The sequence below is a fragment of the Salvia hispanica genome, chromosome 5, assembly GCF_029641045.1.
Source record: "Salvia hispanica isolate PSC_SH4W2 chromosome 5, Shi_PSC_v1, whole genome shotgun sequence".
In the NCBI taxonomy this organism is placed as follows: domain Eukaryota; kingdom Viridiplantae; phylum Streptophyta; class Magnoliopsida; order Lamiales; family Lamiaceae; genus Salvia; species Salvia hispanica.
The window spans coordinates 24,723,857-24,738,167 of record NC_142696.1 but is presented as its reverse complement, the minus strand read 5'-3'; the positions used below and the strand labels follow the sequence as shown (position 1 = coordinate 24,738,167).

The window sequence follows — 14,311 nt, the reverse complement described above, 5'->3', positions numbered from 1 at the left end:
AATTATAAGCTATATCAACTACACATATAACCTAATGTAATTATGTTCACTATTAATAATCTTTAATGTGAAACGTAAAACATACCATGAGCAAAGGAAGTGGTCCTGCAAAAGCATTCTTCTTTTTCTTTGACCAATTTTCCTTTGCAAACTTCAGAACAGACAATGTGTACGAACACCAGTTGACATTTCTAATATTATCCAGATCATCAACTATTTCCCCAATCTTAGACTTTATTGTTCCACATGTTGATGGCTCAATCAATGCTGATTCTAATAGTAACAAGAACAATCTTTTGAACCATGACCCTCCTTCACTATCTTCTAATATAAGCTCTTCCACAGCTTTATGGCTAACATTTCCTCCTTGTTTTATTTCACAATGTGTGGCTATATCTCTCATGAAAGACGCATTACTTTTACAGTTAGCTCTGGAGTAATTTATCCTACCTCTCAGAAATCCATATACCAGCTCCACATCTTCCTCTGTTATACTAACACTTCTCTTATTATTTAGCTTTATCTTGCAGTCTTTGTCATCAAAACATTTTACCAATTCAAATGCCAAATAGCTAGGAATGTAATCGACCTTGAAATGGAAAACATTCCCAAAACCCAAGTCTTTGACAGCATTAATCTGGGCCTCATTCAATTTACTTAGTGTTTCAATAAAATACAACGTCTTCCTTTTGACTAGAAGCCTTTTAGAAAAGAAATCACTTTTCTTTTTCTGTTCCTTAGCCTCCCTATACTTATCATTCTGTTTTTTGCTTCTAATCTCAGAAGCAATTAATGGTCTCTTGTCATTTCTTCTTTTACTTCTAATCTCAGATGTAATCAACTCATCCCCATCAATTGATGTACTTCTTTTTCTTTTTGTTGTGTTCTTTTTTTCTGGTTTTAAATCAAGTACAATAAAAATGTCAACAATTCAGTAATATAATGTCACCCATATAACTATCTTGACAACCATTCAGATAAGTTCACATTATGTCAATAATTATTGTATAAAATGTCAATATCACTATTTCAACAAAATGTCAACAATACAGTATTATCATTTCAAAATTTATAGCAACTACTATCATACATATGACAATTGCCATCATACCCTGTTGACGTACTTTGTTATCCTTTGACACTTCACATATGAATTCATTTTTGTGTGTACAGAACATATCTATTTTATAGGAACCATATGACTATGTCAACAGCAATTCAAACAAGCATACATTATGCTAACATTTATTTTATAAAATGTCAATACTACTATGTCAACAGACATCTTTTAATGTCAATAATCATAAAAATTTAAATACATAATACTTGACCTCAGAAAAAATTCTGCTGCTGTTTTAAAAAAGCAAAAGTCGAACTCATCAGATAATTAAATAATGAAACCTAAAAATAAAATCTTTTGAATAATCAAACTGTGTTTTTCAAAAGTGAAATGGAAGTCATACAATTCATAAACGAAAGAAATCTTTAACCTGAATTAGTCGTTTCAGTACTTTTTGTTGATTTGCCGTTGACCTCCATTTCTGGCTTCATTTTTCCGAGAATGGTTGACGATCCAACTGAATCAGTGTTTCTTTCTCCGGTTGACATTCCTAATCGATTTAGAAACCTAGAAAAGAGATGAAGCCGGGTAGACGAAGGGTTTGAATATGAGAGAGTAGCAGAAATTGTTTTGAGCGGTAATCTAGTATTTGTGATAGAGTAGGTGGTTGAGAAATATTTAATATTATGCTTTTTTGTGACTTGGCGGAATACTTTGTAGAGTAGATTATTTTAAATTAAATATTTTTTCATCCATTTTATTAGAAAAAAAGGCAGTTGACATTGTTAATATTTGAAAAAAAGGCAGTTGACATGACAATTATTTAGTTATTGTCATTACATACAGTTTATTTATATTTTCTTCTTTTTTTCACATTTAATTTTCTTTATACTGAAATATATTGTATGACCATAATTCATGAATATGTTCAAAATATTGAGTTATCTGAAAATTTATATGAAGCCTATTGACAAGCTGTTCACATTTGTTGAGTTTTTATATGGAAACTATTAACATGTTTTTTATGATAATAATGCCAGTACATATTTAAAATTAAAAAATGAAGAAAAATAGTTGTACATTTTTTTAGTTAAAACAATTGTTTTTGAGCTGTTGACATAAAATTCAAGTTGTTGACATTAGAAAAAAAGGCAGCTGACATTGTTAATATTTTTGAAAAAGGCAGTTGACATGACAATTATTTAGTTATTGGCATTACATACAGTTTATTTATATTTTCTTTTTTGTTTTTCCCATTTAATTTGCTTTATACTGAAATATATTGTATGACCATAATTCATGAATATGTTCAAAATATTCAGTTATCTGAAAATTTATATGAAGCCTATTAACAAGCTGTTCACATTTGTTGAGTTTTTATATGGAAACTATTAACATGTTTTTTATAATAATAATGCCAGTACATATTTAAAATTAAAAAATGAAGAAAAATAGTTGTATATTTTTTTAGTTAAAACAATTGTTTTTGAGCTGTTGACATAAAATTCAAGTTGTTGACATTACTACTGAAGTTGCTTTACTGATTTCATAGTTGATATAATATTACATGCTGCGTAGTTCATATCGATATATAATAATTGTTTTACACATCCATCTGAAAAACATGATACCATCAAATATTCAAACGAGTCTTTGTTCAAATCAAAATAAAACAGTTGTTTACTTATTGGTTCTACAGCTGAACCATTCCTTGTACTTGTTCTGTAACGCAGATAATCTTTGTCTGTTTGCATTCATCCAGATGTTAGCATGACATATCATATCCATAGACTTCTTGTTGCTCTCTGATGTAAGCATTGCTTCGCAATATCTTCCTCTGAGTACCTGTACAATCTTCAAGCCGCGTGGAGTAAAGCCAATATCCCAATCCCTTCCCTTCTTGCCAAAGTATGTCTCCATATGTCTCATTGCATAAACACCACTGTCTTCTTTATTGGTGCTTGTGGCCCAATCTAAAGGAATAACCTTGTAAGGAGACTTCTTTATATTTTGTGATAGATCTGTCATGTTATTCTCTATAAAGTATGCCTCAAACATATGTTTCTGCAAATATATAAACAACTAAATTAAAATTTGCATACAAAGCATTTTAGCAAGATACATAAATTATGTCAACAAAAATCTAAACATAATGCTAGATATATTTAAAAAAGCATACCAGTATTGCAACATCAAAGCTATACTTTTCCAAGGGATTCTTGTCTCTAGGTGGTTTGGCACTATCAATTATCTCAATTTTGTTCATCCTCATCCAGAATACCACAACATAGTAAGATCCACTTTTAAAAACAGGGAAGAATACCTGTATTGTATGTCAGATAAAATTAGAGAAAAGAATTTGACAAATCCTGTCAAAAACTATGTAGATGAAACTGTGATATCTTTGCACAAAAATAAATTTGTTACCAAATCAATCTTTCTCCAATCGAAATCTTCTATTGTTCCAATCTCCTGTTGAATTCGTGACACAAAGTTGTTCTGGGATTGTAATGGATCCCAATGAGGCTGCCGATTTGTTATATTCAAATACTGCATTTAACATTTTTTTGTTAGTGAAATTTGTCATCCAAATAGTTTACACAGAAATTTAGATTACTCACGCATAGGGATGTTGTCAGAAACAGGCGCAGAGGTGACGATTTTGCCCTTTCTCTTTCCTTGTAGTTCAGGTGCGCTGCCCATACATCAATTACACCTGTACTGATTTCTGAATGGGGTTTCAGAGATGAAAACACTCCTTTGCTTGCCCAAACAAAGCCATTAGTGTAGACACATAAATCACTGAAATGAAAGCGTGCAGACAACATTTAAATATCATTCATAAATTATGTCAACTGCATCTAAATATAAAAGGATTGTAGAGATTATTCAAACAATTAAATTATGCATACTCATTTTTTCCTTCAGTTTCTACTATGTAATAGTACATATCTCTTTCGTCTGGGTTCAGGGTTGTTTTCATATGCACGGCTCGTATTTCAAATGGTGAGCGTAGCACTGGACTAGGACGCATTTCAGCACGAGTCCGTTTCTCTCTAGCTTCAGCCAGTGGAATCTCAGAGATCGGAACTGGGTTCAGATGCTGTTGTAAGTGAATTTAATGTTAGTTGCAATTACAAATCATGTCAACTATATTACACTAACTGTTTCAATAACTAATATTATTATGTCAACTACACTACATATCATGTCAACTGCACTACATATCGTGTCAATAACCGTGTCAATTACATTTTAACAACTATTACAAGCAATGTAAACAATAATTCATCCATTTTTTTACCTTGTAAACAATCATTCTTCTTTCCGTGTTTTCAGGAGTTTTTTCTTTTTCCTCATGCATCTTCTCTTTCCCTTTATGTTCTTGTATTTTTATGTTGGATTCAGGAGGAGTGTCATCCAATGTTTCAATACCCTCTCTCATCATATACTCAACAATTGAGCATGCAGCTGCATCCTCCCTGTCTTCCTGAAACTCCATGCTATACCATGTCAATTATATTTTTATCTATGTCAACTATGATATCCACAATGTTAATAACTAATATAAAATCATATAAAAATATTCAAGAGTTTAATATAATCATTATAAACTGTACCTGTTCATTTATGATATCAACAATAACATTTGTTGCCTTGATTGCTTCTTCATTGTTGGTGATTTCAAAGTCAGTACATGCTTTTGATAATAGATGCAAGGCATTTTGTGTTCTTAAGTCTATATCAGCTTCATCTTCTACTTGAATTTCAAACTCACTTTTCCTGTTCTCAAATCCTATAATTGATGCTTCAATATTGACATGTGCAGGAGATTCATTTGTTGGTGATGTCCTATTAGCTTCATCTTCTGCTTGAATTTCCAGCTCACTACTCCTGTTTTCAAATTCTATAAGTGATGATTGATTATTGACTTGTCCAGAAGATTCAGTTGTTGGTGATGCCCTATCAGCTTCAACTTCTTCTTGCATTTCCAACTCAGATTCCATAATTGATTCTTGAGTATTGACATGTCCAGCATATTCAGTAGTTGGTAATGCCCTATCAGCTTGAACTTGTACTTGAATTTCCATCTCACTTCCTCTGTTCTCAGATCCTAAAACTGATGCTTGATTGTTGACATGCTCTGAAGCATTGGCTTCTTGTTGTTGTAGAGATGGGGATGCTGTGTGTGGAGATCCTAGTACGGCTGTCAAGATAGGAGAGTTTGATTCATTATCACCATCACACATCATGTTCTCCTTGCTTTGTTCATCTTCTTTAACAGTTTGTCTGACCTCTTCAGGATTATCAACTGGTGATGTAGGTAAATTTTCTCTATTTGTTTCTTCTACAGCCTGTTCAAAAATTAGTTCAACAATGTATCAACAAAATGACGTATTAATCTAAATATAGGTTGATTATGTGCTTACTTTATCGAAGAAATCTCCCAATCTGAAAGTTGGAAATTCATTCAAATCTTCAAGTGTTTCGTTTTCTTTTTCAGCATTCCGTATTGAGGCAAACACCGCTTTCCAGTTATCAACATCAACATTGTCGTCTATATTAAATGACTGGGACAAATGCAGGAAAGTGTCACTCACAGATACAACCGGAGATTTTTGGCTTCCAATTGCGCTTCTAGCAATGTCACACACAAATCCGAATAAATCATTATTCTTGATCTGTGAAGAAGCTTCTTTGAGGACTCTAACAAGATTGGTTCTGCCATCATTTATCTGATTTATGTATTTTAAAACATTTTTCACCATATCTGATGGGAGTATGTTCTGAGAAGAAGACCCCACTCCACTGTCATCTACATCAACACTTTGTTCTACATTCTCTTGCTGCTGCTCTTCATTTCGAATGTATCTCTTCTTTACATTTCCTAAACCAAAAACTCCTGCACTAATCTCTCTATCTTCTCTAGCCTGAAGATGCTCACTTTTCCATCCTTTCATTAATGGAAATGTCCGAGGAACAGGACGCTTGTCTTGTATAACTCTGTCTAAGTAGCAGAGCTGCATATGTTAAAATATGCATGTCAATTACTATTGTGTTGTGTCAACTCAATACACAAGCCACTTAAAATAACTAATACAGCTTATTTCAACTATAGTACGAGCTATATCAACTACACACACAACCTAATGTAATAATGTTAATAATCAACAATGCAAAATGTAAAACATACCATAAGGAAGGGAAGTGGTCCAGCAAATGCATTCTTCTCTGTGATTGACCAATTTTGTTTTGCAAATTTGAGAACAGATATTACATACGAACACCAATTTACATTTCTCACGTTATCCAGATCATCAACTATCTCTCCAATCTTAGATTTTACCATTCCACATGTTGATTGCTCAATCAATGTTGATTCTAGCAATAACAAAAACATTGTTTTAAACTGCCTTCCTCCTTTAAGATCATTCAACATAACCTTTAAAACATCGTTATGGTTCACACTTTCTTTTTTCGTACCACATTTCTTTGCTATCTTCCTCATGAAAGCTGCATTACTTTTACACTTATCTCTAGAATAAGTAATGTCACCTCTTGGGAATCCATATACAAGCTCCACATCCTCTTCAGTGATATGAATTTTTTTACCATTGTTAACCTTTATCTTGCAATTATTCTCTTCAAAATTTTTTAATAATACTAATGCTAATCTGCTAGGAATGTAATCAATCTTGAAATGTAGGACACTCTCGAAACCCAACTCCTTCACAGAATTAATCTGTTCCTCATTCAGTCTGCTTATTGCATCAACAAAATACATCGGCTTCCTTTTCACTAGAAGTCTTTGAGATAGATTTTCAGCAATAACAATCTGTTTTCCATCCTCTACACTTTTCTTTTGCTTTTTGTTAACAGTAATTAACTCTTTCTGAGATACTGAGGTACTCCTTTTTCACTTGGATGTTCTTCTGTTTTCTGGTTTAAAATCAAACATAATAAATCTATATCAATTATACAAAGTATCATGACAGTAACAAGTGTACTCTGTTGACATCAAGTGTGTGTATATTACTAAAATTATTTAATTAGATATACCAAGCACAATTAACAGAATTTCAGGCATTAAGTATGCTCTGTCATTAAAAGGTATTTTCTATATATAGTTAGAACAATTATATTATTACTATTATGTCAACAGTTAAAGTTGACATAACCTGTTGATTATCTTATAAAGTTTATGGCAAGTATACTCTGTTTATATAAATATTACTATGTCAACTATTATTTAAACAAGCTTAGAATATGTCAATAGCTATTGACATACTTCTATAACCATATATATGTTTTCTACAGCCATCCTAATAGCCATTGAAACAAGCATACTATATGTCTATAGTTGTTGACATACTACTACAGCCATACATTTGTATGTTTTCTACAGTTGCTCTAACAAGCATACAATATGTCAATACTTATTCAAACAAGCATATACTACTGTCAACAGTATATTATTATAGTTATGTCAATAGCTAGGATATAGAATGTCAATAATCTTAAAAATTTAAACAAATACTTAACTGGAAGGTGAAGCTTCTTCTATTCCTTTTTCTACAGCAGCATTTCTCGTTGCCATCTTTTCCGATTTTACAATCGCAAATCAACAAAAAAATTCAGTAAGTATCGAATTCATAAAAAACGAAATCGAGATGTTTATTAAAATACCAAAATCAAAGCAATATACTTAAAATTTGAATCAATTTCTTAACCTGAAGAATTGGCTTCATGCAACGCCGATTTTGACTTCTGTTTCTTAGCTTCAATTGATTTTTGAAACGATTCTTTCCGATTTTCCTCTTCATTCGTCATTTATAGCAGCGAGATTTTGAATATCAGCGAGATTTTGCAGAATTTGAAGGGATTCGAATTGTATGAAGATGAGCGAGATTTGAGATTTTTGAAGAGAGATTTTAGAGAAATTTCAGAAGCTGGTTTGAAAACAATTTGGATGTTTCACGCTTTTTTTAATTATGAAATTACAATTTTACCTCCTTGTTGACATAATGTTGTATTTGTTGACATTTTGTTTAGCTTGTGGATTAGTGGCCCATATTGCATCTCATTTCTCAATTTAGCTAAATAATCTCAACCTAACAAGACCCTATATATATATATACTTTATTTTTTTAATTTTAGCACCGGCTTATTGAAAGTTCTGGTTCCGTCCCTGAGTACAATATAAGTACATATTTTTTGTTTGTCCGACGTATATATCTAAAAGAAGTGGAGAAGTTATGTTATCAAGGGTGAGTATGAATGTTTCTTATCTTCTTCTGGATGGTATATGGTAAATGCATGTTTCTAGATGGTATATGGTGATTGATAATTGTCTTGAAAAAAAAATTATTATTCAGAGGGACTAAAGTTCATATACAGAGACGTGTAAGTAATCAAGTTTAAAATATTATAAATATTATTATATAGGAGAAAGATTAAAAAAAAATTAATACTAAGACAAATCTTAGTAGAGACGACGCTCATTTTGTAGAAATTAGTTAAAATATTTGAGGGGGGTGATTTAGACAATTGATAAATGGCTGGAGGAAAATAATATTAAAAAAGAATAGAAAAAAGAGAAAAAATTAGAAATTCCTTATTCTAAAAAATACGCAGGCCATGATCTCAAATTACGAAAGGTCGGCAAAATTAATCCCTCATTTCAAAAGGTCAGCGAAATTAACCCTTATTCTGAAATCTCTCGTTCTAAAACCTCCGAGAGATCTCATAACTCATTGACAAGAATGAACTAAGCTTGAACTATTTCGTACATTAACATGAGAAAGAAGAACGAAAAAAATATCACAATGTTTATGTTTACATATAACTCAAATGATAATGAAAATAAGTATAGAATAATTGGTGATTCTCTTAGAGAATATTTAATGAAAAATCATTCATGATTCTATTTTTAAAAATTCAAAATTAAATATTGAAATAAAATTATTATGAACTCAATAAAAGCAAAGCATTCAAACCTCTTTTCATTAACCAATTTCAAATTTTAAAGATACCAAAGAGCAAAGAGATAAAAAATGCTGCAATACCCTGCGTTCATGACTCAGTTCCCATCGTCGACGAGGGTTATTCCGACGTCGTATCTTTTGCCGGCGCAGTGGCCCCAGCCCCACAACGACGAGCTCCTTCTCGCTATGGAAGAATCAGAATACGAAGATAAGGTCCATCTCTCATCTGCGCATCTACACTACACACGTAATTGTTAGTTACGAGCTCAGATTTTTAATTTTTGGGAAATTTAGGAACCCTGATTTGTGTATACGAACAGTTTATTCTTCAATTTTTGTTTCTAGAGAGAGTGATTGTTTCTTATCTGCGGTTCCGAAAGTCGATTTTTTATATTAAAAAAAATTAGGGCATTTGAATTAGATAGTTGAAAATTGGTAACTTGATCGACATTTTTTGGTCTTTCTGTGGTTTTGGCTCAGAGTTGATTTTTTTTGCTAATTATACAACTTAATTTTTAGTGTTGGCGATCATACCAGTACAATTAATTCAAATAGATTGGAAAAATGTGGCTTTGATTCATAGTGGATGAGTGATGAACACTGTACTGAAAAAGTTGAAACATATTATATATTTGTAGGATAGCTTATGGCACCTAGTTAGGCAGTAGCTATTAAATATGCAGCTGTGAAGAATGAGAATTTTGTAGTTGGCTCAACACTCAGCATCAATGTGATGGATTAATTTGCCTGGCACTTTAAGATCTTTATCGTCGTTTTGAATATATGCTCGAAATAGTTGCAGAATAGATTGTAACAATCATAGAAGCAGCGGCGTCGCTTAGCAGCTCTACGACTAAAAGCTTGATGTTAGAAGACCTTAAGATTTTTATACCTTCTAGCATCAGTTGCAGAATCAGCTGCAACATTCGTAGAAGAAGTATTGTAGCAGGCTAGCATCTCTGGAATGTTACTAAATAGTAGATGGTAGCGTTTTTTACCTTAAGATCTTAATCGTAGTTTGGAAGCCTTAAACACACAGTCTCCTCCTAATGGTTGCAGAATCAGTTGTAACATTTGTAGAAGGGGCATTATATATCAGCTCTAGGACTGAATGGTAGATGAATGAGTATTCTTGACCTTAATACTTGAGTTTTATAGTAGTTTGAATTTGAAAGCCTCTGAATATTCACTCACCTACTAGTGGTTTCAGAATCAGTTGTAACATTTGTAGAAGAAGCATTATATAGTAGCTCTAGGACTAAATGGTAGATTTACTTGACCCTTCAGAATTTACAACTGTTCGGAAGCCTTAGACACCTCCTAATGGCTGCAAATTCAGTTGTAACATTCATAGAAGAAGCATTCTAGTACATCTAGAATGCAACATAATGGTAGATGTTAGTATTCTTGACCTTAAGATCTTTATCGTGTTTTGGAAGACTTGGACATTCACGTCGTAATGGCTACAGAATCAGTTGTAACATTTGTAGAAGAAGCATTACAGAATGGTGGATGTTAAATAGAGTATTCTTGGAGCTGGGGCTAAAGAAGATTTGGCTGCTTGATTGATTGCCATACTTGTGATATTGTTTTAGGGTGTAACCATTTCTGCTTCTTGATCTCATTTTCAATTTTCCAAGTGAACTTTATATTGAGAGATAAGTAACCGTTGTTCCTTCTAATTTTGCAGTGCAATGAAATCAGAAAGACAAATAGCAACTTAACCATAATTGGGAAAACAACAGTTGATCACGATAAAGAAGATTTTGACAATGATGCTGATGATGATGATGCTGACAATGCAGAAGAGTCTGAAGGTGATGAATTTGAGCAGGAGACTGGTTGAAGTGTGTGTTAGAGAGAGAGAGTTTGTATGTTACAATGAACCACTATACTTGTATGTTGCAATGAACCATGAAAAGATTTGAAGACTCAATTTGTTGATAGTTTCTGAATTTCAATCCTCACACTCTCATTGAAAAGTTGATAGGTGACACACATCTGCGGTCTCTATACAAAAATTTGCATGTTTGAAGTTCGTGTCTTAAGGTCTAATAACGTACGCGGATGTATTTCAATTTTTGTTTTATTTTAGACGAAAATGCTTGTGTCTTTACTTTGAATGAATATACCATTTTTGTCATCTTTCTTCTCATTTCTTTCGCACGCCTCTATCTCTTATTTCATCTTGTAGCAGTGTCTTGTCTTCCTTTATCTTTTGCGAGTTTTTCTCTTCTTCCACGACAGGATCTGGGTGATAACCACAATGCTTCTCCTGATGCTTCAATATATAGTTATCACCTAGATCTTATCATTGAAGACAAAAAAACGCAGAAGGGATAGAATTGTGTAAAAGAGGGAAGAATATAAAACAAATGGGGTAAGTCAAAAAATTGAGAAAGAACCTTGGAACATCCCATGTGTGACCACCAAAATTCATGAACTTAACTTATAGTTTGCACTGCTAATTAATAACATGATACATTGTAGGTAGCCACTGATAGGAAAATGCAATTAATAGTATATATCCTTTAACAATCCACTTGAATTTGGCTTCTTGCTCTCATTATCATCGGCTCCACTTTATTACTTTCAAGAAAAGCAATAGTGAATACTAGTCCTAAACTCTTTCTCCCCAAGAAATATGAATTTAGTATTCTTTTTGTCGATATTATGCGTTGAGCATTTGTATACTTGAAAGAGTTGTTGAATATCTGTCTCTATCCTTGGATTTTAAACCCCAATTTTTGGAGTAAAGAAATTGTGGGACACACTATGTTTTGAAGGTGCCATATTCATATTAGTTGACATGCATCAGTAACATTTAAATAAATAGAATATTTCAGTTCAACTTTAAGTTTACAAAAAGGTCAGGATTTCGAGGGCAGTTGTGAGTCTTTCCATTAAAGAAAATAAATTGAGGACAAACAAAGAAAAAAGAAAGGGGGAAAGAGCGATTGGTTAATTAGAAATATAGATCTATTAAGTCATTTTCAGCCAGAAATTTAGAACTATCTAGATTTTCAGTCACAAAAATGAGGACACAACTTGAACTTTTAATTCAGTATAATTTTATTAACCTACGATTTTATACATTTATTTAAAATGCTAAAATATTCAATATATTTATTTGAACTGCAAATAATAAAATACGCTATCATCAATTAAATATATATGTGCAAAAATGACACTAACGAATTCATAATAAAAATATACTACTACTATAATTGAAAAAAATACATGAATCAAATAAAAGAACTATAGTTTTATATAATTTGATACTTAAGCTTCAAAGCTAAGAAAGGAAATAAAAGGAATAATAACAGAAAAATATTAGATCATATCCCCCAATTTTCTTATCACATCAAGCCACTTGTCACATTCTCTCATTCATAACATGCCAAGCCACTTGTCACATTCTCTCATTCATAACATGCCAAGCCACTTGTCACATTTTCTCGTTCATAACATGAAGGAGTAGTATATTATAATTTCATGAATGAAAATTTCATCATCTAATAAAGAAGTGCCAAATTACCCTTAAAATGTCCTTTCACTCCCTCTTAGACAACTTTTAAAACACACGTAATTTACACTGAAACAACCCCAACTATGTTGTCCTTCAAATTATTAGCTGGTCAAGTTGCCTTATTTCAAATAAAAAAACCCCATTAATTATTGTTGTATACGATTCTCCGACTTAACTCTATTATTAAATATTATTGGTGTAACATTCTAAACATGGTATTGCAGCCTTGTAGGTCCCAAAATCACATCAAATCCGTTGCTTTTACGGTAAAGTCATGAAACTCCTTCCTTAAAATAAACCTGCCAATATAAATCAATTAAATAAATCAGTCAATGAATTAAAACTCGTAAAAATAAATTAAAAAGCATATTAACCGTTGTAAAAACTATTTTGCCCTATTATGTAACGAATCGGGCGTGTACACCACGCGACGACGGAGAATACGAAGAAGCGGCGGTGACGGAAAATTCGTTAGCGATATAATCGAGTTTTCGATTAACGGCGGCTAATTAGAATCAAACAAACAATTAATTTTTGAGAATAAATTACCAGAAAAAAAAATAATTGTTTGTATATTTCATATGTTTTTTTTTTCTTCCCCGTTTATGTTCAATAAAGAAAAAAAAAAGAAGCACGTCAAGAAAAAAAATAGAAACAACTTCTTCTTTTTCCCCTCTTTTCATTCCAACAACTATTGAGTGTAAATACTTCTCGCCGCATTGTGAAAATGCCTCAAACTCCTCACATCGTGGCAGTAGTTATTCACGGCGACGGCGGCGGTGGGGACGGGATATCCGATGACTGGAGACGCATACCGGTACGCCGCCGTCGGTTTCTGATACCGCGGCGGCGGATTTCTTTGGAAGTGCGCGGCAACCGCCGCATAGGGCTTCGAAACAGAGGGGAAATCGAAACAGGATACCGGAGACGGCGGTTGAGAGATTTTCTTCACTGATTTCAACGGAAACAGAACGGCTCGGATCTTCGATTCCGGCGAAACTCTCTCGTACTCTTCGATCACAATACGTAATTCTTCGTCGGATTTGATCGAAACTAACACGTCTAGATCCTCCGTCGGTAGCTTGCACTTCAAAATCATTGAAGATCCACACGATTCAACGAATTTCACCAACAGTTCTGTACGTGAAAATTGGGGGAAAACGCTCAATTTCTCGCGAATCGAAATAAATCAACAATGCGTGGTAAATCAGAATGCGAATCGTAATCGGAGGATAAACGGAATTGGATTCAATACCTGCGTATGAAATGGAGCGATCGACGGCGAGGACGCGAGTGGATCCGCCGGTGTAGCGGAGTTTGCCGTCGGTAGGGCGGGGGACGATTTTGCCGCCGTAGCTGTAGAGGAATTTGAGTGTTTTGGTAGAGTTTTCTGGCTGAGTCATGGTAGAGAGGAAGGAGGTTTTAGAGAGAGGAAACCAGAAAACGTGTAGAGAGGAAAGCTGCGGAAGTGTAGAGAAGACTATGGTTGCTTCGTTCAAGAAACGGAGAATGAGAGCGGTGGGGGTATTTATAGAATTTTGGAGACCTAAATATTGGAATTATTCGTTAATTTGAATTCTTCCTTTGTTGAATTTCAACAAAAGATTATTCGAATATTCGTATTTGGTGGGTTTTTCAAACTTTTATTAATTGATGGTCTCTTTAGGAAAAAGTAGTGTTCAACTATTTGTGGGAAAAGGAGTAATATTTACGCGTAAGAATAAAATTAGCATCAAG

General features: G+C 33.1%; 2 protein-coding genes across 2 annotated transcripts; one reads left to right on the top strand and one right to left on the bottom strand.

The window, feature by feature from the left end:
- Positions 1-9,067: 9,067 nt before the first annotated feature.
- On the top strand, positions 9,068-11,000 carry LOC125190245 (transcription termination factor). Its single transcript, XM_048087493.2, has 2 exons — positions 9,068-9,258; positions 10,736-11,000. Exons 1-2 carry the CDS (start codon positions 9,115-9,117, stop codon positions 10,889-10,891), a joined length of 300 nt encoding a protein of 99 aa, XP_047943450.1. The 5' UTR covers positions 9,068-9,114; the 3' UTR covers positions 10,892-11,000.
- Positions 11,001-13,119: 2,119 nt separating this feature from the next.
- On the bottom strand, positions 13,120-14,072 carry LOC125190244 (RAF-like serine/threonine-protein kinase 20). The gene is made up of 2 exons (XM_048087492.2): positions 13,830-14,072; positions 13,120-13,711 (listed from the first exon to the last, which is right to left on the bottom strand). The coding sequence occupies exons 1-2, from the start codon at positions 13,975-13,977 to the stop codon at positions 13,266-13,268; spliced, it is 594 nt and encodes a 197-aa protein (XP_047943449.1). The 5' UTR covers positions 13,978-14,072; the 3' UTR covers positions 13,120-13,265.
- Positions 14,073-14,311: the final 239 nt, after the last annotated feature.

What these genes read in the sequence shown, in the direction of transcription:
- LOC125190245 (XM_048087493.2), top strand. Translation starts at nt 9,115, where the DNA reads ATGCTGCAATACCCTGCGTTCATGACTCAGTTCCCATCGTCGACGAGG. An exon ending in AATCAGAATACGAAGATAAG is followed by an intron (nt 9,259 to 10,735) that starts GTCCATCTCTCA and finishes CTAATTTTGCAG; the next exon opens with TGCAATGAAATCAGAAAGAC.
- LOC125190244 (XM_048087492.2), bottom strand. Translation starts at nt 13,977, where the DNA reads ATGACTCAGCCAGAAAACTCTACCAAAACACTCAAATTCCTCTACAGC. An exon ending in TCGCTCCATTTCATACGCAG is followed by an intron (nt 13,712 to 13,829) that starts GTATTGAATCCA and finishes TTTCACGTACAG; the next exon opens with AACTGTTGGTGAAATTCGTT.